Genomic DNA, 27535 nt, shown 5'->3' with positions numbered 1-27535 from the left:
GCTGATGGCTGTAATTCAGCTATAGGCACTTTAAAGTGATCGACGTCTAAGTTGGCTGATGTTTTGACCAGGGCCCAGGAGGCAGCTGGAAAGAGAACAGAGATAGCTGTCAGAGCAGCTCACAGATCACTGCACCTATACATAGCCAATCTGTAAATAGCCCATCCAACTACCTCATCACCATATTGTTATTTATTTTGCTCCTTTGCTCCCCAGTATCTCTACTTGCACACTCATCTTCTACACATCTATCACCCCAGTGTTTCATTTGCCAAACTGTAATCATTTCACCACTATGGTCTATTTATTGCCTTACCTCCCTAATCTTACCTCATTTGCACACACTGTATATAGACTTTCTCTACTGTATTATTGACTGTATGTTTGTTTATTCCATGTGTAACTCTGTGTTGTTGTTTGTGTAGCACTGCTTTGCTTTATCTTGGCCAGGTCGCAGTTGTAAATGAGAACTTGTTCTCAACTGGCCTACCTGGTGAAATAAAGGTCAAATATAAAATAAAAAATAAAGCTGAAGGATTTAGTGACTGTCTTCTCTTTGGAATGGGGCAGATTGGTACGTTGCTGTGAAGGAACGTGTTAGTCTCCCTCTGTGCTGTACATGATTTTTGTTTCATAAACCTTTAAATATAGAATTTGTTTCCTTTATCCTTGTATCCAGGATTTCCACACCTTGGGCAAATTCACGATTCCTGACAGCTTCCATAATGCTAGAGACACACAGGTCTATACAGTGCCATCTGTTTCTAACATCTTGGGCTGGACAGAGTGTGTGAGAACATCTGGCCATCATAGAGAAGAGACAGATGTGATACCAGCACTACGCTACAGTACAGATACAGGACTGTAAACCTGATAAAGTCCTGAGGTGAGTGTCACGTGTGCTCCCTCTCCGGCCTCTAGGTCACCAGGATGCTCGTTATGGCTCATACCTGTCCCCATCGTTACACGCACCTGCGCTTCATCCGACTCACCTGGCCTCCATCACTTCCCTAATTACCTTCCCTATATCTGTCACTCCCTTTGGTTCCTTCCCCAGGCGTTGTTGTTTCTGTTCTGTTCTGTTCCATGTCTGTGTGCTGTTAGTGTTTCTTGTTTAGTATCATGTTATTTTATTAAAACACTCACTCCCTGAGCTTGCTTCCCGCCTCTCAGCGCACATCGTTACAGTGAGAGACCTGTGACGCTGCTCATATAAGATCTCTGTTCATATAGGTCAGGTAATCTATAGCCTGTTGGATAGGGGAGGTGTGAAAAACTGTGTGTGGGTGTTTGTGTATTCTGCGTGGAATGTATGGGTTGTAAGATATAAGATGTCTGAGAACATGTGTGTCCGACTGTCAGTCAGTGTGTACAATGCGTGCATAGGACGGAATTCACAGTTACACAATACATCCATGTGCATGAATATAGTACAGCTGGGAGTGAGGTAAGATTCTATATTTGAACATACCTTATCTCCCTTGGGTCCCACTGGTCCCTGGAGGAAGAGGAGAGATATAATGGTCAAACAGGATATATCAGTTATTATAAACCGCTTCTCATCTGTGTGTAATCAAGACCTTTCAACTTATTAAGACGACTCTGGGGTGATCCAACTCCAACCCTAATGTTCATATCTCCTTGATTCACTACTAGCAGCTAGTGGATGGCTTTCGATAAAACAGAATCCCTCAAGGTGATTATATTGCCCAATAGCCATGTCACTTACAGACATCCCCCTCGCCGTAAGTCACAGGGAATAGGTTAATAGTTCAGTCTCTGAATGTGAGCAAGTATTAGAACGACCCAAGGGCTACGCTAACATTTAGCAACCTTCGCTAACGTTTGCCAATGGAGTAAAAAGCCTCCGGGAGTCCTGTCAAGAGGTTTCTGAGGTAATGAGAGATCAAATTCAAAGTGCAAGACGTCCATTCTTCCATCTCTCCCTCAGAGAAAGACTTTTCATGTAATAAAATAGAACTATGTTGTTCAGTATGGAGACCATTAGCTATTATGGCTAAATGGAAACATAGGGGTTGGCAGCCACAGCACACTGATTCTCTGCTCTGACTGAGCTAATGCTATGTGGTCATGCTGAGTGTGTTAGGGGAGGATTTGACTGGTTGACTGGTTGACTGATTGAGTAGTTCCCCTATGGATAGTGGACTCATAGATGAGCTAATCCTCACTACGGGCCATCCTCTCACCCATCTCTCAGTCACACTGAACAATCGGATGACAAGTGGCGCTGTGACAGTGAACGTGGCTCATGACCGAACTACGACCACAAACCCACTGTTACGGACGGTACTGGAGAAAACAACTGTGACCGCACTGGAGAGCTGTAGGGGACATCTGCTAGTAATGTCCTCCAGGTTGACAGGCTGAGCTGGGCTCCTCACTGTGTGTGTGTGTGTGTGTGTGTGTGTGTGTGTGTGTGTGTGTGTGTGTGTGTGTGTGTGTTAGAAAAAGGTAGAGAGAAGCCAAGACGAAAAATACATTACAATGATATATTTTACTTTATAAGGACTGAATGTTAAATTAAGGCTACCAAGCTTGCTTGGTCAGAACATACCTGACTGCAACCTCAATTAACACTGAGGTGTGAAGTGAGAGGTGAGAGGTGTCAACTTGTTCTCAACTAGCCTACCTGGTTAAATAAAGGTTAAATAAAAAATAAATAAAATAAATCCATTGAGCCCAACAATGGCAGGAGAGTTTCACAGCCTCCCCCACCCAAAGGCAGAGGCCTTTGAAGCCCCCTCCCTCTGTTCAGAGGTCATTACAATACAGTTTCCTCTGGATGTAAAAAATGAGAAGTCACCAAAAGAGTACAAAAATAAATTCCTTATGGAAAATCAAGAAACACTCTTCGCTGACTTTTATAAAAATGTGAACATAAGCAACTTAATCTTCAACACAGACCATCCCCTGGCATGGACCAGTGCTATTTTAACACAGACCATCCCCTGGCATGGAGCAGTGCTATTTTACACAGACCATCCCCTGGCATGGAGCAGTGCTATTTTAACACAGACCATCCCCTGGCATGGAGCAGTGCTATTTTAACACAGACCATCCCCTGGCATGGAGCAGTGCTATTTTAACACAGACCATCCCCTGGCATGGACCAGTGCTATTTTAACACAGACCATCCCTGGCATGGACCAGTGCTATTTTAACACAGACCATCCCCTGGCATGGACCAGTGCTATTTTAACACAGACCATCCCCTGGCATGGAAATAGTGCTATTTTAACACAGACCATCCCCTGGCATGGAGCAGTGCTATTTTAACACAGACCATCCCCTGGCATGGAGCAGTGCTATTTTAACACAGACCATCCCCTGGCATGGACCAGTGCTATTTTAACACAGACCATCCCCTGGCATGGAGCAGTGCTATTTTAAACAGACCATCCCCTGGCATGGACCAGTGCTATTTTACAAGACCATCCCCTGGCATGGAAGTGCTATTTTAACAGACCATCCCCTGGCATGGACCAGTGCTATTTTACACAGACCATCCCCTGGCATGGACCAGTGCTATTTTACACAGACCATCCCCTGGCATGGACCAGTGCTATTTTAACACAGACCATCCCCTGGCATGGACCAGTGCTATTTTACACAGACCATCCCCTGGCATGGACCAGTGCTATTTTACACAGACCATCCCCTGGCATGGACCAGTGCTATTTTAACACAGACCATCCCCTGGCATGGAGCAGTGCTATTTTAACACAGACCATCCCCTGGCATGGACCAGTGCTATTTTAACACAGACCATCCCCTGGCATGGACCAGTGCTATTTTAACACAGACCATCCCCTGGCATGGACCAGTGCTATTTTACACAGACCATCCCCTGGCATGGACCAGTGCTATTTTACACAGACCATCCCCTGGCATGGACCAGTGCTATTTTAACACAGACCATCCCCTGGCATGGAGCAGTGCTATTTTAACACAGACCATCCCCTGGCATGGAGCAGTGCTATTTTAACACAGACCATCCCCTGGCATGGAGCAGTGCTATTTTAACACAGACCATCCTCTGGCATGGACCAGTGCTATTTTAACACAGACCATCCCCTGGCATGGAGCAGTGCTATTTTAACACAGACCATCCCCTGGCATGACCATCCCCTGATGGACAGTGCTATTTTAACACAGACCATCCCCTGGCATGGAGCAGTGCTATTTTAACACAGACCATCCCCTGGCATGGAGCAGTGCTATTTTAACACAGACCATCCCCTGGCATGGAGCAGTGCTATTTTAACACAGACCATCCCCTGGCATGGACCAGTGCTATTTTAACACAGACCATCCCCTGGCATGGAGCAGTGCTATTTTAACACAGACCATCCCCTGGCATGGAGCAGTGCTATTTTAACACAGACCATCCCCTGGCATGGAGCAGTGCTATTTTAACACAGACCATCCCCTGGCATGGAGCAGTGCTATTTTAACACAGACCATCCCCTGGCATGGACCAGTGCTATTTTAACACAGACCATCCCCTGGCATGGAGCAGTGCTATTTTAACACAGACCATCCCCTGGCATGGAGCAGTGCTATTTTAACACAGACCATCCCCTGGCATGGAGCAGTGCTATTTTAACACAGACCATCCCCATGGCATGGATTTTAGACCATCCCCTGCATGGAGCAGTGCTATTTTAACACAGACCATCCTCTGGCATGGAGCAGTGCTATTTTAACACAGACCATCCCCTGGCATGGAGCAGTGCTATATTAACACAGACCATCCCCTGGCATGGAGCAGTGCTATTTTAACACAGACCATCCCCTGGCATGGACCAGTGCTATTTTAACACAGACCATCCCCTGGCATGGAGCAGTGCTATTTTAACACAGACCATCCTCTGGCATGGAGCAGTGCTATTTTAACACAGACCATCCCCTGGCATGGACCAGTGCTATTTTAACACAGACCATCTCCTGGCATGGAGCAGTGCTATTTTAACACAGACCATCCTCTGGCATGGAGCAGTGCTATTTTAACACAGACCATCCCCTGGCATGGACCAGTGCTATTTTAACACAGACCATCCCCTGGCATGGACAGTGCTATTTTAACACAGACCATCCCCTGGCATGGAGCAGTGCTATTTTAACACAGACCATCCCCTGGCATGGACCAGTGCTATTTTAACACAGACCATCCCCTGGCATGGACCAGTGCTATTTTAACACAGACCATCCCCTGGCATGGAGCAGTGCTATTTTACCACAGACCATCCCCTGGCATGGACATGGACCAGTGCTATTTTAACACAGACCATCCCCTGGCATGGACCAGTGCTATTTTAACACAGACCATCCCCTGGCATGGACCAGTGCTATTTTAACACAGACCATCCCCTGGCATGGAGCAGTGCTATTTAACACAGACCATCCCCTGGCATGGAGCAGTGCTATTTTAACACAGACCATCCCCTGGCATGGACCAGTGCTATTTTAACACAGACCATCCCCTGGCATGGACCAGTGCTATTTTAACACAGACCATCCCTTGGCATGGAGCAGTGCTATTTTAACACAGACCATCCTCTGGCATGGAGCAGTGCTATTTTAACACAGACCATCCCCTGGCATGGAGCAGTGCTATTTTAACACAGACCATCCCCTGGCATGGAGCAGTGCTATTTTAACACAGACCATCCCCTGGCATGGAGCAGTGCTATTTTAACACGCTGTCAGTCAGCGAATGTAAACCTTTGTTTGTTTGTTTGTTTGTTAAACCTCAATTTAACCAGGCAAGTCGGTTAAGAACAAATTCTTATTTACAGTGACGGTCTACCCCGGCCAAACCATAACCTGGACGACACTGGGCCAATTGTGCGCCGCCCTATGGGACTACCAATTACGTCCGGTTGTGATACAGCCTGGAATCAAACCAGGGTGTTTACTGACGCCTTTAGCACTGTAATGCAGTGCCTTAGACCCCTGCGCCACTCGTGACCCCAATAATAATACACACAGGCACAAATGACCTGACAACACAGCAAGAAACGGTGGCCACAGCACTCAAGAGAGTGATTGAAAAAGCTTCTTCTACTTTCCCCAATGCACAAGTGATTTTCTCCACCCCTACCATGAAGCAGGTAAAAGCAAGTGTTATACAAGGCAGCAGTGCAAACCTTAGCCAAGACCCTAAAGGACATCACCCTAAACCACAGCCCCAACACCTCACACAGGAGCAACAGATCAACAACAGACACCGCGCCCAGACTAGCGAGACACTCTCCCAGACCTGCGGGATCCCCCCCACCCTACATCCAGACCACAGCACCACCAGCCACATCCACACCTGCACCCCAACCAATCAACACCTCCCCAAGTCAACCATGTACTAGTCAGTGGCGACCTAAATGCCAGAACTGGACAAGAACCTGACACCCACAGCACACAGGGGGACAAACACCTACCTGGAGGTGACAGCATTCCCTCCCCCATATGCCCCGCTAGGCACAACCACGACAACATAACCAACAAAAACGGGTCACAACTCCTGCAGATCTGTCGCACGCTGGGTATGTACATAGTCAATGGTAGGCTTCGAGGGGACTCCTATGGTAGGTACACCTATAACTCATCTCATGGCAGTAGTACTGTAGACTACTTGATCACTCACCTCAACCCAGAGTCTCTCAGAGCGTTTACAGTCAGCCCACTGACACCCCTATCAGATCACAGCAAAATCACAGTCTACTTGAACAGAGCAATACTCAATCATGAGGCATCAAAGCCAAAGGAACTGAATAATATTAAGAAAAGTTATAGATGGAAGGAATGTTGTTTGGAAACCTACCAAAAAACAATTAGGCGACAACAAATTCAATCCCTTTAAGACAACTTCCTGGACAAAACATTTCACTTTAATAGTGAAGGTGTAAACTTGGCAGTAGAACACCTAAAGTGTATTTGACCTTTCAGCTTCCCTATCAAATCTAAACATGTCAAACCGAAAACCGAAGAAAATGAACAACAATGACAAATGGTTTGATGAAGAATGCAAAACCTAAGAAAGAAATTGAGAAACCCATCCAACCAAAAAACTTAGAGATCCAGAAAACCTGAGCCTACGCCTTCACTATGTGAATCACTAAAACAATACAGTAATACACTACAGAAAACCTGAGTCTACACCTTCACAATGTGAATCACTAAAACAATACAGTAATACACTACAGAAAACCTGAGCCTACACCTTCACAATGTGAATCACTAAAACAATACAGAAATACACCACAGAAAAAGAAGGAACAGCACATCAGAAATCAGCTCAATGCAATTGAAGAATCCATAGACTCTAACCTCTTCTGGGAAAATTGGAAAACACTAAACAAACAACAACACAAAGAGTTATCTAAAACTGAGATGTATGGATAAACCACTTCTCCAATCTTTTTGGCCCTATAACAATGAACAAAAAACAAAAACATAATCAAATACAAATCTTAGAATCAAGTATTAACGACGATCAGAACCCACTGGATTCTCCAATTACATTGGATGAAGTACAGGACAAAACGCAAACCCTCCAACCCAAAAAGGCCTGTAGTGTTGATGGTATCCTCAATGAAATGATCAAATATACAGACCACAAATTTCAATTGGCTATACTTACACTCTTTGACATCATCCTTAGCTTTGGCATCTTCCCGAATATTTGGAACCAAGGACTGATCACCCCTATCCACAAAGGTGGAGACAAATTTGACCCCAATAACTACCGTGGGATATGGGTCAACAGCAACTTTGGGAAAATCCTCTGCATTATCATTAACAGCAGACTCGTACATTTCCTCAGTGAAAACAATGTACTGGGCAAATGTCAAATTGGCTTTTTACCAAATTACCGTATGACAGACCATGTATTCACCCTCCAAACCGCAATTGACAAACAAACAAACCAAAACAAAGGCAAAGCCTTCTCGTGCTTTGTTGATTTCAAAAAAGCTTTTGACTCAATTTGGCACAAGGGTCTGCTATACAAATTGTTGGAAAGTGGTGTTGGGAGAAAAACATATAACATTATGAATCCATGTATACATTTAAAAAACACACACATTTCTTTCCCCAGGGCCATGGGGTGAGACAGGGATGCAGCTTAAGCCCCACCCTCTTCAACATATATTAATGAATTGGCAAGGGCACTAGAAGAGTCTGCAGTACTCAGCCTCACCCTACTAGAATCTGAAGTCAAATGTCTTGTCACGCCCTGACCTTAGAGATCCCTGTTTATTCTCTATATTTTGGTTAGGTCAGGTTGTGACTAGGGTGGATACTCTAGTTTTTGTATATCTATGTTTTCTTTTTCTTTGTTGGCCTAGTATGGTTCCCAATCAGAGGCAGCTGTCTATTGTTGTCTCTGATTGGGGATCATACTTAGGCAGCCATTTTTCCCACCTTCAGTTGTGGGATCTTGTCTTTGTTTGGTTGCATGTATTTTTGCATTACGAAGCTTTTCATTCGTTGTATTGTTTATTGTTTTTTTGCTGCTTCACATTTCAATAAAATATGATGAACTCAAATCACGCTGCGCCTTGGTCTACCCTTAACGACGAACGTTACAGAAGATCCCACGACCAACGGACCAAGCAGCATGGTCAGGAGGACTGGACCTGGGAGGAAATCCTGGAGGGAGCAGGACCCTGGACAAGGGCCAGGGGGTATCGCCGTCCGAATGAGGAGATAGAGGCAGCGAAAGCGGTACGGCGACGATACGAGGAGTTAGCGAAGCACAAGGCAGCCCCAAAACATTTTTTTGGGGGGAGCACATGGGGAGATTGGTAGAGTCATGGTTCAGACCTGAGCCAACTCCCCGTGCTTACCGTGGAGAGGGAGTGTTATCCGGTTCTGCGCACCATGCCTTCAGTGCGCATCCACAGCCCGGTGCGCTCTGTGCAAGCTCCCCGCAGTTGCCATGCTAGAGTGGGCATTCAGCCAGGACGGATTGTGCCGGCTCAGTGCTCCTGGCCTCCGTTGCGTCTCTTCGGTCCAGGATATCCTGCGCCATTTCTACGCACGGTATCCCCAGTTCACCAGCACAGCCCAGTGCGGCCTGTTCCAGCTCCCCACACTTGCCGTGCTACAGGGGGGATTCAGCCAGGACGCATTGTGCCAGCTCTGTGCTCCAGACCTCCAGACCTCCAGTGCACCTCCACGGCCCAGCATATCCTGCGCCGGCTCTACGCACTATGCCTCCAGTGCGCCTTCATAGCCCAGTGCATCCCATGCCAGCTCTCCACACTCACCGAGCTGGAGTGGGTATCCAGCCAGGAAGTGTTGTGGCAGCTCCCCGACACCAGGCTTCCAGTACGTCTCCTCAGTCCGGTGAGACCTGTTCCTGCTCCACGTACGAAGCCTCCAGTGATGATCCATGGTCCGAAGCCTCCAGTGATGATCCATGGCACGAAGCCTCCAGTGATGATCCATGGCCCGGAGCCTGTCGTGACGATCCATGGCAAGGAGCCTGCATTGACGGTTCCTAGTCCTGAGCCTGAAGCTACGGTCCCCAGTCCGGAGCCTCCAGCGACGGTCCCCAGTCCGGAGCCTCCAGCGACGGTCCACAGTCCGGAGCCTCCAGCGACGGTCCGCAGTCCGGAGTCTTCAGCGACGGTCTGCAGTCCGGAACCTCCAGTGCCGGTCTGCAGTCCAGAGTCTCCAACGACGGTCCGCAGTCTGGAGCCTCCAGCTACGATCTGCAGTCCAGAGCCTCCAGCAATGATCTGCAGTCCAGTCTTCAGCGACGAGCTGCAGTCCGGAGCCTCCAGCGGTGGTTCCCAGTTCAGAGCCTCTGGTGATAATCAACGGTCCGGTCCCTCCGGCAACGATTCACGGTCCGGAGTCTCCGGCGACGATCCACGGTCCGGTTCCACAGAAGCGGAAGGATCAGAGTAGGATCAGAGCGGGGGCTACATCCCGAACCGGAGCCGCCACCGAGAGTAGATGCCCACCCGGACCCTCCCCTATAGGTTCAGGTCCTCCCCTATAGGTTTGGGGGGGGTTGGGATCATACTTAGGCAGCCCTTTTTCCCACCTTCAGTTGTGGGATCTTGTCTTTGTTTGGTTGCATGTATTTTTGCACGAAAGAAGCTTTTCGTTCGTTGTATTGTTTATTTATTTTTTTGCTGGTTCACATTTCAATAAAATATGATGAACTGAAATCACGCTGCGCCTTGGTCTACCCTTAACGACGAACGTTACAGTCTACTGTTTGCTGAAGATCTGGTGCTTCTGTCCCCAACCAAGGAGGGCCTACAGCAGCACCTAGTGAGGGGAGAAGGGGATAGGGTGAGGGGAGAAGGGTATAGAGTGAGGGGAGAAGGGGGATAGAGTGAAGGGAGAAGGGGATAGGGTGAGGGGAGAAGGGGGATAGAGTGAAGGGAGAAGGGGGATAGAGTGAAGGGAGAAGGGGATAGGGTGAGGGGAGAAGGGGGATAGAGTGAAGGGAGAAGGGGATAGGGTGAGGGGAGAAGGGGGATAGAGTGAAGGGAGAAGGGGATAGGGTGAGGGGAGAAGGGGATAGAGTGAAGGGAGAAGGGGATAGAGTGAAGGGATAAGAGGATAGAGTGAAGGGATAAGGGGATAGAGTGAGGGGAGAAGGGGGATAGAGTGAAGGGAGAAGGGGATAGAGTGAAGGGATAAGAGGAGAGAGAGAGGGTGGGTGGGTTGGAAGGAGGGAGGTAGATAAGGGGTATTGGGGGAGATGGTAGGTTCAGCTCAGGGCAAAAAGCTGTGTGGGTCTCCAACGTCCTCGCTCTACTTCTCCTTATTCTTCCTATCGTTCTCTCTCTCCTCTCCCTCCTTTTTTTACAAATCATTCAAATATTATTTTCCTCAATTACTCCATCTCTCTTCATTCCTTCATTCCTCCACTCATATCCCTTTGTCCTGTCCCTCCTCCTCAGTCCTGTCCCTCCTCCTCAGTCCTGTCCCTCCTCATCAGTCCTGTCCCTCCTCCTCAGTCCTGTCCCTCCTCATCAGTCCTGTCCCTCCTCATCTGTCCTGTCCCTCCTTATCTGAGATGGCCCTTCAGTAAAAACAAGGACTGTGTCACACCTGGTTGGCTTTAACAGCAGAGCTCTGGTGGCTGTGCATTTGTAGGACAATCTCAGCTTGACGTCTTCTTTAACAAGAAACAACAGATTAATGATGTTTGGATGGAGTGCTATTGAAACAGCTCTCAGTCTCCTGTAAGTGGTTTATGTTTCAGTGGATAAATGGGTCCTCTCAGATGAGGCTGAGCAAGGGGCCCCGTCGTAATGACTTTTTAAAGAGCCTCTGTTGAAAGGCATACAATATCTCTCTCTCTCTCTCTCTCTCTCTCCCTCTCTGTCCCTCTCTCTGTTCATTTGTGTTTCTCTAGCTCTCTCTCTCTCTCTGCTCTGTGTTGGTTCCTCCTCCCCCTTCCCATCTCCCTATCTCCGTGGTGAGTGTGTTGTGCAGTATGTTGGGCAGCGTGTTGGGCAGGGTGTTGGGCAGAGTGTTGTGTAGTATGTTGGACAGCGTGTTGGGCAGGGTGTTGGGCAGCGTGTTGGGCAGTATGTTGGGCAGCGTGTTTGGCAGGGTGTTGGGCAGCGTGTTGGGAAGTGTGTTGGGCAGCGTGTTGGGCAGGGTGTTAGGCAGGGTGTTGGGTAGTGTGTTGGGCAGCATGATGGGCAGTATGTTGGGCAGCGTGTTGAGCAGCGTGTTGGGCAGAGGGTTGGGCAGGGGTGGGGCAGCATGTTGGGCAGCGTGTTGGGCAGCGTGTTGGACAGCATGTTGGGCAGGGTGTTGGGCAGGGTGTTGGGAGGTATGTTGGGCATCGTGTTGGGCAGGGGCTTGGGCAGCATGTTGGACAGGGGGTTGGGCAGCGTGTTGGGCAGGGGGTTGGGCAGTGTGTTGAGCAGGGGGTTGGGCAGTGCATCTCCAGGGACTGGCTGAGCCTAGGGCTGGGCTGAATGGGGCTTTCAGTGCTCCGTTCTCAGGTAGGTCTTGAGAGGCTGAAACAACTTTTGGATGGGTAACATGATGGTTACTGATGGTGACCTCACCAACTCACTATGGCTGGATTTTCCAACTGGGACAATACATAACAATTGATGATGAGCAGGAAAGTGTCACCCGGCTTACAGATTCCAAGATGAACCTGGTTCACACAGACTTAAATACATGTGCATAGAACTGTGTGGAATTTACCATTGTTTTCCCAATCCCAACATCAAGACAACCGAAGCAGGAATGAGACAGTGTACCTGACTTCCTTTAGGACCGGGGAGACCCTATGAAGAGGAGAGAGAGTTCCAGAGTTCAAATCAATAAAATAGTACAATGAGAGCACATTTCATTCATCTATCAAATAGATACTCACTGGTTTGCCATCCATGCCAAGCGGGCCCTACAGAGAGAGGGAGAGAGGGAGTGAGGGAGAGAGGGAGGGAGAAAAAAATAATAATGACAGATTAACCCATGTGTTTTGAGCAGGGATTGTTCCATGCAGAGTTTCATTAAAGAACAACAAATAAAATGAGTCAATGGCTGCTGGAAAATCTCACTGATGACTTAGATAAAGTAAAGGACGACACTGTTTCTGTTAGCCAACAATGAGGTCACCCCAGTAGTACAACATGAAACAGCCTGGAGGTATGGTCATTTATGGCGCTTGTATCCTCTATGTGTATCTGTGTATGTCTTGTATACAACGCACACACACACAGATTCGGGCGGATGTGTTTTCTCTGCCCAGACCAAACCAAACATCTGTAACAGAGGTAGGTAAATAAACTGACCTCCTAAACACTTGCCAGTTGGTCCACGCATGCTTTGAGTACACGTCCTGGTAATCCATCTGGCCCCGCGGATTTGTGAATGTTGACCTGTTTAAAGGTCTTGCTCACATCCTGCTACCGAGAGCATTATCACACAGTAGTTAGGAACAGCTCATGATCTCATGCATGCTTCAGTGTTGCTTGCCTCGAAGTGAGCATAAAAGGCATTTAGCTCATCTCGTCAGCTCGTGGCTGGGTTTCCCTTTGTAGTCCGTAATAATTTTCAATCACTACCACATCCGACGAGCGTCAGAGCCGGTGTAGTAGGATTCAATCTTAATCCTGTATTGACGCTTTGCCTGTTTGATGGTTCATCTGAGGGCTTAGCGGGATTTCTTATAAGCGTCCGGATTAGTGTCCAGCTCCTTGAAAACTGCAACTCTAGCCTTTAGCTCGATGCAGATGTTGCCAGTAATCCATGGCTTCTGGTTGGGATATGTACGTACGGTCACTATGGGGACAATGTCGTCAATGCACTGATTGATGAAGCCGATGGCTGATGTGGTGTATTCCTCAATGCCATTGGATGAATCCCGGAACATATTCCAGTCTGTGCTAGCAAAACAGTCCTGTAGTGTAGCATCCGTGTCATCTGACCACTTCCGTATTGAGCGAGTCACTGGTACCTCCTGCTTTAGTTTTCGCTTGTAAGCAGGAATCAGGAGGATAGAATTATGGTCAGATTTGCCAAATGGAAGGCAAGGGAGAGCTTTGTATGCGTCTCTGTGTGTGGAGTAAAGGTGGTCTAGAGTTTTTTTCCCTCTGGTTGCACATGTGACATGCTGGTAGAAATGAGCTAAAATGGATTTAAGTTTGCCTGCATTAAAGTCTCTTGTTTGCTTATGGCCTTATACAGCTCAGTGAATGCGGTCTTAGTGCCAGCATCCTGTTTGCGGTGGTAAATAGACAGCTACGGATAATATAGATGAGAACTCTCTTGGTAGATAGTGTGGTCTACAGCTTATCATAGGGGAACTCTACCTCAGGCGAGCAATACCTCAAGGCTTCTTTAATATTAGACATCGCGCACCAGCTGTTATTGACAAATAGACACATACCCCCGCCCCTCGTCTTACCAGACGTAGCTTCCCTGTCCTTCCGATGCATGGAAAATCCCGCCAGCTCTATATTATCCATGTCATCGTTCAGCCACGACTCAGTGAAACATATGATATTACAGTTTTTAATGTCCCGTTGGTAGAATAGTCTTGATCGTATATAATCCATTTTGTTTTCCAATGATTGCACGTTGACCAATAGAACAGATGGTAGTGGAGGTTTACTCCAGTTTGAATTCTCAGAAGGCAGCCTGACCTACGCCCCCTTTTTCTCTGTCTTTTCTTCACGCAAATCACAGGGATTTGGGACCGTTTCCGGGAAAGCAGTATATCCTTCGCTTCATACTCGTTAAAGAAAAAAATCATTGTCCAGTTCGAGGTGAGTAATCACTGTTCTGATGTCCAGAAGTTATTTTCAGTCATAAGAGATGGTAGCAACAACGTGAAAAAACTAACAAAATATCACAGTTGGTTAGGAGCCCGTAAAACATCAGCCATCCCCTCTGGCTCCATTCTCTCATACAGTCAGTATGTGATCTGGATGTAAAGCGCCTCTCAACTCAGTACCTGTCTCTGGGAAAATAACCAGGAAAACATTGATTTCGTTTTTTCATGAATAACTATAGACTTCATCTTTAAACTAGCAGTGTTTACAGGCTCCCTGTGGTCGGGTGAAAAGACGCAAGGGATCCGTACGTGGCCCAGCCATCCTGTCTGAACACCGTTTAACCCTATTACAGCTCTGACCCCTGACCCCCTGAAGACTTCCAGTGGGACATCTCAATGTTTAACTAGCCCCTAGGGTACATTGTACCGAAGTGTCCTGAAGCGAACCCTACGGCTGTGTCTGTCCCTTTGCACTTTGATGGATGGAGGGAGGAGAGGAAGAAAGGAGGGAAGAGAGAGAGAGCAAAAGTGATACTTTTGAAATAAGGACTATGTAAGTTTGTTTTACTGTTCGTAGTCTCCAGTTGGTCTCATAATGAGATGGCATGCTTCTATTTGAAGCTATGATTGTCTTTCTCTAAAACTCTGGGGGTGTTGAAGACCCATAATGTCTACCTGATTACATGGGCCCTAATGGTTATATAAGCAACTGGCTTTTAATTGGAAAACCAGGTCAGTGGTCTCCAACCAAGGTTCATGATTTCAAGCATTCCTTTATGTCTTGATGAAGAGATGAAGCAAAACAAACCAGATCCTACAGCCCACCTCGGCTGGGGCTGTGTAACAGAAGTGTGAGCGAGGGACAGGGTGTGAGTGTGTGTGTAGTATTTTATCACACATTTAGGGGAACCGCAGTAATGCAGGGTTGAATGCTCTACAAACCCTGATTTCATTCACGGAAAAACACCTCCCTGTGTGTGTGTGTGTGTGTGATATGGGTGCCTCTGGCCCCCATGAGACTGGTCAGAATGAGAAGACGAGGTGCGCACAAAGAGGTCTCCGTCGGCAGGAAGACTCTGAACCAGACCAGGGGAAGACTGATTTATGAGGCCTAACAAGCCACACAGCAGCCTGTGAACTTGACGTGGGTGTGTGTGTGTTCTACATCTTTCTGACCTTATGTGAGTGGGCCTAGCACATCTGTGTAGTGGTTGTCATACAAATTAAAACAAAATTCCTTAATAGAACATGATTCAATCAAAAGTGAAAGTTGCCCAGTAAAATACTGCTAATAGTCTTAAAGTATCCAGTTTTAAACATGCGCTACTGTGTGTGACTACATGTGAGTGTGACTACGTGTGTGTGACTACGTGTGTGTGACTATGTGTGAGTGTGACTACGTGTGTGTGTGACTACATGTGAGTGTGACTTCGTGTGAGTGTGACTACATGTGAGTGTGAATACGTGTGTGTGACTACGTGTGTGTGACTATGTGTGAGTGTGACTACATGTGAGTGTGACTACGTGTGTGTGTGACTACATGTGAGTGTGACTACGTGTGAGTGTGACTACGTGTGTGTGTGTGTGACTACGTATGTGTGACTACGTGTGTGACTACGTGTGTGTGTGACTACGCATGTGTGACTACGTGTGAGTGTGACTACATGTTAGTGTGACTACGTGTGTGTGTGACTACATGTTAGTGTGACTATGTGTGTGTGTGACTATGTGTGTGTGTGACTACGTGTGTGTGACTACATGTTAGTGTGACTACGTGTGTGTGACTACGTTTGAGTGTGACTATGTGTGTGACTACGTGTGAGTGTGACTACATGTGTGTGTGACTACGTATGAGTGTGACTATGTGTGTGTGACTACGTGTTAGTGTGACTACGTGTGAGTGTGACTACATGTGAGTGTGACTACGTGTGTGTGTGAATACGTGTGAGTGTGACTACGTGCGTGTGTGACTACGTGTTAGTGTGACTACGTGTGTGTGTGACTACATGTTAGTGTGACTACATGTGAGTGTGACTATGTGTGAGTGTGACTACGTGTGTGTGTGACTACGTGTTAGTGTGACTACGTGTGTGTGTGACTACGTGTTAGTGTGACTACGTGTGAGTGTGACTACGTGCGAGTGTGACTACGTGTGTGTGACTACGTGTGTGTGTGACTACGTGTGAGTGTGACTACGTGCGAGTGTGACTATGTGTGAGTGTGACTACGTGCGAGTGTGACTACGTGTGTGTGTGACTACATGTGTGTGTGACTATGTGTGTGTGTGACTACGTGTGAGTGTGACTACGTGTGTGTGTGACTACGTGTGTGTGTGACTACGTGTGAGTGTGACTACGTGTGTGTGTGACTACATGTGTGTGTGTGACTACGTGTGAGTGTGACTACGTGTGAGTGTGACTACATGTATGTGTGACTACGTGTGAGTGTGGCTACGTGTGAGTGTGAATACGTGTGAGTGTGACTACGTGTGAGTGTGACTATGTGTGTGTGTGTGTGTGTGACTACGTGTGAGTGTGACTACGTGTGTGTGTGACTACGTGTGTGTGTGACTACATGTGTGTGTGACTACGTGTGAGTGTGACTACGTGTGAGTGTGACTGCGTGTGAGTGTGACTACGTGTGAGTGTGACTATGTGTGAGTGTGACTACATGTGTGTGTGTGAGTGTGTGAGTGACTACATGTGTGTGTGTGTGACTACATGTGTGTGTGACTACGTGTGTGTGTGACTACATGTGTGGGTGTGTGTGTGTGTGTGTGACTACGTGTGTGTGTGACTACATGTGTGTGTGTGTGACTACATGTGTGTGTGTGTGTGTGTGTGTGTGACTACATGTGTGTGTGTGTGTGTGACTACGTGTGTGTGTGACTACGTGTGTGTGTGACTACGTGTGTGTGTGTGTGTGACTACGTGTGTGTGTGACTACATGTGTGTGTGTGTGTGTGTGTGTGTGTGTGTGACTATGTGTGAGTGTGACTACGTGTGTGTGTGACTACGTATGTGTGTGACTACATGTGTGTGTGACTACATGTGTGTGTGTGTGTGTGTGTGACTACTCCAAACAATAAAACCTATACTCTTTGTTGACAGTTCCACAGTATTTTAACCTTCTGAGTGCTACTGACATCCAAACTGGAATATTAGAAAAAAAGAACCACAAAATTCTCTACAATGACAAAACAGTTGATAATATCCATTTTAACAAGACCATAAAACCCAGAGAACTCGATGAAAGTCGATGTGATTGATAAGCGGATGCGACCTTTATAAAGGACCACTTCCATTATGGGCCAGTGGAGGACTGTAATGTCTGATGCATGACATGACCATGTAGGACAGAGCCAGTGATGAGGGTGTGTGTGTGTGTTTGTGTGTTTTGGACCTACACAACAGACTGGGGAGGAAAAATAAAAAGCTGGAATGCAGATAAAAATAGGTCCAAACAAAAAGGCAGCAGAACCCTTCATCTTATACCACAAACGGAATGAAAGAGAAAGAGAGAGAGAGAGAGAGAGAGAGAGAGAGAGAGAAATATATATAGGCCTCAAATTACCACTAAAACCTCAAGTAGGGGAGAAGGGAACGTAGCCTTTTTGTCTGTGTGTATTCATAGTCTCCTCTCTGCCATCTTGTCTCCTTGTCCTAATCAGTGAGGATTCTAATCAGTGAGGATTCTGGGAGCTGTGACTCTGCCTACATAAGCATTCCACCCAATTAGACCGTTTTTAAGCACATTTCTGGAAAATGACTTTTGCAGCAGGGTGTTTGTGTGTGTGTGTGTGTGTGTGTGGAGCAACGCCCCTCCTTCTTTCAGCATAGTATAGAAGAGGTCTGAACTATATGTTTAATATCCCTGCTGCAAGGCCTAAGGAAGAGCTGAGGCCTGGGTGTGAACATGAGGATAGGTGTAGGTCTGCTGCAAGGCCTTAGGAAGAGCTGAGGCCTGGGTGTGAACATGAGGATAGGTGTAGGTCTGCTGCAAGGCCTTAGGAAGAGCTGAGGCCTGGGTGTGAACATGAGGATAGGTGTAGGTCTGCTGGAAGGCCTAAGGAAGAGCTGAGGCCTGGGTGTGAACATGAGGATAGGTGTAGGTCTGCTGCAAGGCCTTAGGAAGAGCTGAGGCCTGGGTGTGAACATGAGGATAGGTGTAGGTCTGCTGGAAGGCCTAAGGAAGAGCTGAGGCCTGGGTGTGAACATGAGGATAGGTGTAGGTCTGCTGCAAGGCCTTAGGAAGAGCTGAGGCCTGGGTGTGAACATGAGGATAGGTGTAGGTCTGCTGCAAGGCCTAAGGAAGAGCTGAGGCCTGGGTGTGAACATGAGGATAGGTGTAGGTCTGCTGCAAGGCCTTAGGAAGAGCTGAGGCCTGGGTGTGAACATGAGGATAGGTGTAGGTCTGCTGCAAGGCCTTAGGAAGAGCTGAGGCCTGGGTGTGAACATGAGGATAGGTGTAGGTCTGCTGCAAGGCCTTAGGAAGAGCTGAGGCCTGGGTGTGAACATGAGGATAGGTGTAGGTCTGCTGCAAGGCCTTAGGAAGAGCTGAGGCCTGGGTGTGAACATGAGGATAGGTGTAGGTCTGCTGCAAGGCCTTAGGAAGAGCTGAGGCCTGGGTGTGAACATGAGGATAGGTGTAGGTCTGCTGCAAGGCCTTAGGAAGAGCTGAGGCCTGGGTGTGAACATGAGGATAGGAGGTAGGCTCAAGGCCTTAGGAAGAGCTGCAAGGCCTTAGGAAGAGCTGAGGCCTGGGTGTGAACATGAGGATAGGTTATGTCCTGCTGCAAGGCCTTAGGAATAGCTGAGGCCTGGGTGTGAACATGAGGATAGGTGTTGGTCTGCTGCAAGGCCTTAATGTGTTGACGTTGAATCAACACGGAAAACAGATTTTTAACCGAAATTGATTTTTTAAAGATTTAAGTGCCTTTGAACGGGGTATGGTAGTAGGTCCCAGGCGCACCGGTTTGAGTCAAGAACTGCAACGCTGCTGGGATTTTCACCCTCAACAGTTTCCTGTGTACATCAAGAACAGTCCACCACCCAAAGGACATCCAGCCAACTTGACACGACTGTGGGAAGCATTGGAGTCAACATGGGCCAGCATCCCTGTGGAACACTTTCCACACCTTGTAGTCCATGCCCCAATAAATTTAGGCTATTCTGAGGGCAAAAGGGGGGATGCAACTCAATAATAGCAAGGTGTTCTTAATATTTTGTACACTCAGTATATATAGATATTCATACACAAGATAGGTGCAGTGAAATGTGTTGTTTTACAGGGTCAGCCATAGTAGTACGGCTCCCCTGGAGATAATTAGTCTTCAGTGTCTTGCTTAAGGGCACATCGACATATATTTCACCTTGTCGGCTGGGTATTCAAACCAGGGACGTTTCGGTTACTGGCCCAAAGCTCTAACCGCAAGGATACCAGTCGCCCTTAAAAAAGTATAGTAGAACTGTACATAGGAGAGTACACTGACGTTTTTGATCTATCCTAGGAGGCTGAAAAGAGACACATGCATTAACAATGTAGTCTGTGCATATCAATGAGTGTGTGTGTACTGTGCATCAGTGGAGGCTGGTGGGAGGAGCTATAGGAGGACAGGCTCATTGTAATGGCTGGAATGGAATTCATGGAATGGAATCAAACATGTGGTTTCCGTGTTTGATGTGTTTGACTCGGTTCCATTTATTCCATTCCAGCCATTACAATGAGCCTGTCCTCCTATAGCTCCTCCCAACAGCCTCCACCGCTGTGCATTTAAGTGTATGCATATGTGTTTGTGAGTGTGAGAGTGCATACGTGTGTAAGAAAGTGTGCGTGAGTGTTTACTGGTCTGTGTTGCTCATTGACATGCAGGTTATGAATGTTTCTTTTTTTTCTTTGTGTTTATAAAACTCCTTTTCATATTTCATGGTATCCAATTGGTTGTTACAGTCTTGTCTCGTCCCTGCAACTCCCGTACGGACTTGGGAGAGGCAACGTCCTCCGAAACGCAACCCAACCAAGCCGCACTACTTCTTGACACAATGCCTACTTAACGCTGAAGCCAGCCGCACCAATGTGTTGGGGGAAACACCGTACACCTGGCGACCGTGTCAGCGTGCACTGTGCCCGGCCCGCCACAGGAGTCGCTAGTGCCCGATGGGACAAGGACATCCCTGCCGGCCAAACCCTCCCCTAACCCGGAAGACTCTGGGCCAATTGTGCGCCGCCCCATGGGTCTCCCAGGCGCGGCTGGCTGCGACAGAGTCTGGACTCAAACCCAGAATCTCTAGTGGCACAGCTAGCACTGTGATGCAGTGCTTCAGACCACCGCGCCACTCGGGAGGCCCATGGTTTTGATTGTTTGACAGTGGAGGGACTCTGTATCGATGCTCTAACCCACAGGCTGTGACTAATGACAGGAAGACGTGAGGGTTATATGAAGACCCACTGGGCAAAAGACTGCGCAACATTTAAAAAAAAATGTTTCCACGTCATTTCAACCAAACAATACAACAGAAAACAGATTTTTAACCTAAATCTATTTTTTAGTTGATTTCACATTGAATTCACTGACAACTCAACTAAATGTAAATCAATGAATCAAAACTAGAACTGACGTCTGTGACCAGTGGGGAGTCACACATAAACACACACACCGTCTGTGAGGTGTAGGACCTGTTCTCTCTGTCTCTCTCTCTCTCTCCCTCTCTCTCTCTCTCTCTCTCTCCCTCTGTCTCTCTCTCTGCCTCTGTCTCTCTCTCTGCCTCTCTCTCTCCCTCTCTCTCTCTCTCCCTCTCTCTCTCTCCCTCCCTCTCTCTCTCTCTCTGCCTCTCTGCCTCTGTCTCTCTCTCTGCCTCTCTGCCTCTGCTCTGCCTCTGTCTCTCTCTCTGCCTCTCTCTCTCTCTCTCTCTCTCTCCCTCTCTCTCTCTCTCCCTCTCTCTGCCTCTGTCTCTCTCTCTGCCTCTGTCTCTCTCTCTGCCTCTCTCTCTCCCTCTCTCTCCCTCTCTCTCTCTGTCTCTCTCTCTGCCTCTGTCTCTCTCTCTGCCTCTGTCAGACACATGCTTGTCCTGCACACACTCTCTCTATCTCCCCTTCTCTCCCTCTCTCTCCCTCTCTCTCCCCCTCTCTCTCACCCCCCTCTCTCTCCCCCTCTCTCTCTCCTCCTCTCTCTCACCCCCTCTCTCTCCCCTCTCTCTCCCCCTCTCTCACCCCCTCTCTCTCTCCCCCCCTCTCTCTCAACCCCTCTCTCTCCCCCTCTCTCTCTCCTCCTCTCTCTCACCCCCGCTCTCTCTCCCTCTCTCTCCCCCTCTCTCACCCCCTCTCTCTCCCCCCTCTCTCTTTCGCTCTCTCACACAAAATGCACGCACGCACACAAGCATACACACAGTGTGTGTGCGTCTGTCTGTGTGTAATTAGCAGCAGGCATTTCCCGTCAGGAAGGCTTCCTGGTGCCAGACAGAGCTGAGAGCATAGCCAGGCAGACCTGGCAATCTGGGAACCCCTTGGGGGCTGGACTTCCCAACATTCCCAATAATAATACAACATTCTAAATAACACAGCAATCAATATGCTACCATGCGTAACCAGAGTAACTCAACACTAACGAACCACATTAGCATAAATACACATAAAGACACATCCTGTTAAATCTAGTCAGAGGTAACCTATGCTGATGTTCATTATGACTAAAACACTGATTATTATCGTCACCAAACTGACCTCAGAGACAGAGACAGGACATCATGTTCATTATGACTAAAACACTCATCATCACCACCAAATTGACCTCAAGACTCACGTCTGTAGCCATGAAGTGCTTTGAAAGGCTGGTCATGGCTGACATCAACACCATCATCCCGGCAATCCTAGACCCACTCCAATTCGCATACCGCCCCAACAGATCCACAGATGACACAATCTCAATCGCACTCCACACTGCCCTCCACACCGCCCCCCAGGTGATAAGGGTAGGTAACAACACACCGCCACGCTGATCCTCACCATAGGGCTCCTCAGGGGTGCGTGCTCAGTCCCCTCATGTACTCCCTGTTCACCCACAACTGCGTGGCCAAGCACGACTCCAACACCATCATTAAGTTTGCTGACGACACAAAAGTGGTAGGCCTGATCACCGACAACGATGAGACAGCTTATAGGGAGGAGGTCAGAGAACTGGCAGTGTGGAGCCAGGACAACAACCTCTCCCTCAACGTGAGCAAGACAAAGGAGCTGATTGTGGACTACGGGACAAGGAGGGCCGAACACGCCCACATTCACATCAACGGGGCTGTAGTGGAGAGTTAAGTTCCTTAGTGTCCACATAACCAACAAACTATCACGATCCAAACACACCAAGACAGTTGTGAAGAGGGCACGACAACACCTTTACCCCCGCAGGAGACGATTTGGTATGGGTCCCCAGATCCTCAAAAACTTCTATAGCTGCACCATTGAGAAAATCCTGACGGTTTGCATCACTGCCTGGTATGGCAACTGCTCGGCATCTGACCGTAAGGCACTACAGAGGGTAGTGCGTACAGCCCAGTACATCACTGGTCCAAGCTTCCTGCCAACCAGGATCTATATACTAGGTGGTGTCAGAGGAAAGACCAAAAAATTGTCAAAGACTCCAGTCACCCAAGTCATAGACTGTTTTCTCTGCTACCGCACGGCAAGCGGTACCGGAGCACCAAGTCTAGGACAAAAAGGCTCCTTAACAGCTTCTACCTCCAAGCCATAAGACTGCTGAACAATGAATCAAATGGCCACCTGGACTATTTACATTGAACCCCCCCTGCCCCTTGTTTTACACTGCTTCTACTCGCTGTTTATTATCTATGCATAGTCACTTCACCCCTACCTAAACGTACAAATGACCTCTAATCCGTACCCCTGCACATTGATTCACAGTATTCAGTTGTATTCAGTGCATGTGACAAATGTGATTTGATTTGTTCATACTGAGCAGAGCAGAGAGCTGGAGTTCCCCATATGACCAGTAGAGGCCACCAGAACACAGTTTGACAGGGAGACGAGAGAGACAACTCCACACTATACCACACTAGTTTATTACTTGAACAGAAATCTACTCATTGATTGGGGAACTTGTTAGGGCTATATAGGCATATCTCAAAATAAATCCAGACCCCAGACACACTAAAAAAGAAGACAGTAAAGGTTGATGACACAGCCTATTAAACTGAAGTGAATCAGTGAGCTAGTGAATCAGTGAGTCACTTGGTGCACCACGCTGACAGGTGTTCCAACCCAACACTGTTGCAAATCTAATCTGTCTGATATTGGCAGGCAGCAGCCATGATGTGGTCATGATGAAACAACATGTGGTGCTGGGAACAGACCCAATTAACCCTGGCAAATCAAACTGGGCTGTGTGTGTGTGTGTCTATGGATGTTTTTCAGTTGTTGCACGGGGCAGGAATTATAAACACATTAATCATTGTTGAAAATACTCATTAATGTAAGGTGGAAGTAAAAAGACAAAGAAGAAGGATGATCACGAGTGTAGAATCCATTAAATACACTGTTGATGGAGGTGATAGAAGCCCAAAATAGGCTAAGAGAATCTAAAAAGTAAATTAAATGTACCGGGTATCCATCTCTCCCAGTCTTGCCCTGGTGAGATCAGAGAGAGAGTAAAGCACACCACATTACACTGGTTAGAACATAACATGACCAACATCACCACATTACACTGGTTAGAACATAACATGACCAACATCACCACATTACACTGGTTAGAACATAACATGACCAACATCACCACATTACACTGGTTAGAACATAACATGACTAACATCACCACATTACACTGGTTAGAACATAACATGACTGTCACGATCGTTGTAAGAAGCGGACAAACATGCAGCGTGGTATGTGTTCATGATGATATTTTAATTAAAGAAAGCACTGAACACTGAATACAAAACGAAAAACAACTGTGAAGCTATAAGAACTGTGCTGACACAAGCAACTAACATAGACAATCACCCACAACCCACAATGACAAAACAGGCTACCTAAATATGGTTCCCAATCAGAGACAATTACTAACACCTGCCTCTGATTGAGAACCATATCAGGCCAAACACAGAAACAGACAAACTAGACATAAAACATAGAATGCCCACTCAGATCACACCCTGACCAAACAAAACATATAAACATACAAAGCAAACTATGGTCAGGGCGTGACAGTACCCCCCCCACCCCCAAGGTGCGGACTCCGGCCACAAAACCTGAACCTATAGGGGAGGGTCTGGGTGGGCATCTGTCCGCGGTGGCGGCTCTGGCGCTGGATGTGGACTCCACTCCACCATAGTCTTAGTCCGCTTCTGTGGCTTCCTAGGGACGGCGACCCTTGCCACCGACCTTGGACTGGCAACCCTACTAAAGGGCCCCACTGGACTGAGGGGCAGCTCCGGACTGAGGGGCAGCTCCGGACTGAGGGGCAGCTCGGGACTGAAGGGTAGCTCAGGACTGGCTGACGGCTCTGGCAGCTCCTGGCTGGCTGGCAGCTCTGGCAGCTCCTGGCTGGCTGGCGGCTCTGGCAGGTCATGGCTGGCTGGCGGCTCTGGCAGGTCATGGCTGGCTGACGGCTCTGGCAGGTCCTGACTGACGGCTCAGGATAGACTGGCGGCTCTGACGGCTCAGGACAGACTGGCGGCTATGACGGCTCAGGGCAGACTGGCGGCTCTGACGGCTCAGGACAGCAGACTGGCGGCTCTGAACCGACAGGAGACTCAGCTCAGACAGACGGGAGACTCTAGCAGCTCAGGACAGACGGAGACTCTAGCAGCTCAGGACAGACGGGAGACTAGCAGCTCAGGGCAGACGGGAGACTCTAAGCAGCTCAGCACAGATGGGAGACTCTAGCAGCTCTGGACAGACGGGAGACTCTAGCAGCTCTGGACAGACGGGAGACTCTAGCAGCTCTGGACCGAAGGGAGACTCTAGCAGCTCTGGACAGAAGGGAGACTCTAGCAGCTCTGGACAGAAGGGAGACTCTAGCAGCTCTGGACAGAAGGGAGACTCTAGCAGCTCTGGACAGATGGGAGACTCTAGCAGCTCTGGACAGATGGGAGACTCTAGCAGCTCTGGACAGATGGGAGACTCTAGCAGCACTGTAGAGGAGGAAGAATCTGGCAGCGCTGGACAGGCGGGAGACCCTGTAGGCAGAAGACGGAGAGACAGCCTGGTGCGGGGGGCTGCCACCGGACGGCTGGTGCATGGAGGTGGCACTGGATAGACCGGACCGTGCAGGCGCACTGGAGCTCTTGAGCACCGAGCCTGCCCAACCTTACCTGGTTGAATGCTCCCCGTAGCCCGTAGCTCCCCTGTGCTGGCGAACCGGGGACACCATGCGTAAGGCTGGTGCCATGTACGCCGGCCCAAGGAGACGCACTGGAGACCAGATGCGTAGAGCCGGCTTCATGGCACCTGGCTCGATGCCCACTCTAGCCCGGCCGATACGAGGAGCTGGAATGTACCGCACCGGGCTCCGGGGACACCGTGCGCTCCACAGCATAACACGGTGCCTGCCCGGTCTCTCTCGATCTCCGGTAAGCACAGGAAGATGGCCTAGGTCTCCTACCTGGCTTCGCCACACTCCCTGTGTGCCTCCCCCAATACAATCGTGGGGCTGCCTCTCGGGCTTCCTTGCCAGCCGTGTTCCCTCATATCGCTGGCTCCTCTCTCCAGCTGCCTCCGCTCTCCTAGCTGCCTCCACCTGTTCCCATGGCAGGCGATCCCTTCCAGTCAGGATCTCCTCCCAGGTGTAGCAACCCTTGCCGTTCAAAACGTCCTCCCATTTCCAGGAGTCCCGACATCGCTGCCTCTCCTACTGCTGCTGCTGCCTGTTACCACGCAGCTTGGTCCTTGGTTGGTGGGTGATTCTGTCACGATCGTCGTAAGAAGCGGACCAAAATGCAGCGTTGTATGTGTTCATGATGATATTTTAATTAAAGAAAGCACTGAACACTGAATACAAAACAATAAACGAAAACGACCGTGAAGCTATAAGGACTGTGCTGACACAAGCAACTAGCATAGACAATCACCCACAACCCACAATGACAAAACATGCTACATAAATATGGTTCCCAATCAGAGACAATTACTAACACCTGCCTCTGATTGAGAACCATATCAGGCCAAACACAGAAACAGACAAACTAGACATACAACATAGAATGCCCACTCAGATCACACCCTGACCAAACAAAACATATAAACATACAAAGCAAACTATGGTCAGGGTGTGACAATGACCAACATCACCACATTACACTGATTAGAACATGACCAACATCACCACATTACACTGGTTAGAACATAACATGATCAACATCACTACATTACACTGGTTAGAACATGACCAACATCACAACATTACACTGGTTAGACCATAACATGATCAACATCACTACATTACACTGGTTAGAACATGACCAACATCACAACATTACACTGGTTAGAACATAACATGACCAACATCACTACATTACACTGGTTAGAACATAACATGACCAACATCACTACATTACACTGGTTAGACCATAACATGACCAACATCACAACATTACACTGGTTAGACCATAATATGACCAACATCACCACATTACACTGGTTAGAACATAACATGACCAACATCACCACATTACACTGGTTAGAACATAACATGACCAACATCACCACATTACACTGGTTAGAACATAACATGACCAACATCACTACATTACACTGGTTAGAACATGACCAACATCACAACATTACACTGGTTAGACCATAACATGACCAACATCACCACATTACACTGGTTAGAACATGACCAACATCACAACATTACACTGGTTAGACCATAACATGACCAACATCACCACATTACACTGGTTAGAACATAACATGACCAACATCACCACATTACACTGGTTAGAGCATAACATGACCAACATCACCACATTACACTGGTTAGAACATAACATGACCAACATCACCACATTACACTGGTTAGACCATAACATGACCAACATCACAACATTACACTGGTTAGACCATAACATGACCAACATCACAACATTACACTGGTTAGACCATAACATGACCAACATCACCACATTACACTGGTTAGAACATAACATGACCATCATCACCACATTACACTGGTTAGAGCATAACATGACCAACATCACCACATTACACTGGTTAGAACATAACATGACCAACATC

The 27535-nt window shown here is 48.0% G+C and overlaps 1 protein-coding gene across 10 annotated transcripts in view; it reads right to left on the bottom strand.

Moving 5' to 3' along the window:
• col23a1a (collagen type XXIII alpha 1 chain a) overlaps positions 1 to 27535 on the bottom strand; it is a 275945-nt gene that overhangs the window by 64894 nt on the left and 183516 nt on the right. For 8 of the 10 annotated variants that reach the window (XM_042325857.1, XM_042325858.1, XM_042325863.1 and 5 more), the window contains exons 5-8: positions 23897 to 23923; positions 12389 to 12415; positions 12273 to 12299; positions 1472 to 1498 (exon numbers count right to left, since the gene is read on the bottom strand). In XM_042325857.1, the coding sequence (XP_042181791.1) occupies positions 1472 to 1498; positions 12273 to 12299; positions 12389 to 12415; positions 23897 to 23923 (108 nt within the window). The remainder of the gene's footprint in view (positions 1 to 1471; positions 1499 to 12272; positions 12300 to 12388; positions 12416 to 23896; positions 23924 to 27535) is intronic. The other 2 variants (XM_042325861.1, XM_042325862.1) reach the window with 1 other exon arrangement.

Source organism: Oncorhynchus tshawytscha, linkage group LG08, assembly GCF_018296145.1.
Source record: "Oncorhynchus tshawytscha isolate Ot180627B linkage group LG08, Otsh_v2.0, whole genome shotgun sequence".
Lineage (NCBI taxonomy): Eukaryota > Metazoa > Chordata > Actinopteri > Salmoniformes > Salmonidae > Oncorhynchus > Oncorhynchus tshawytscha.
Note: the sequence above shows the minus strand (reverse complement) of the source record. Positions and strands in the feature narration are given on the sequence as shown.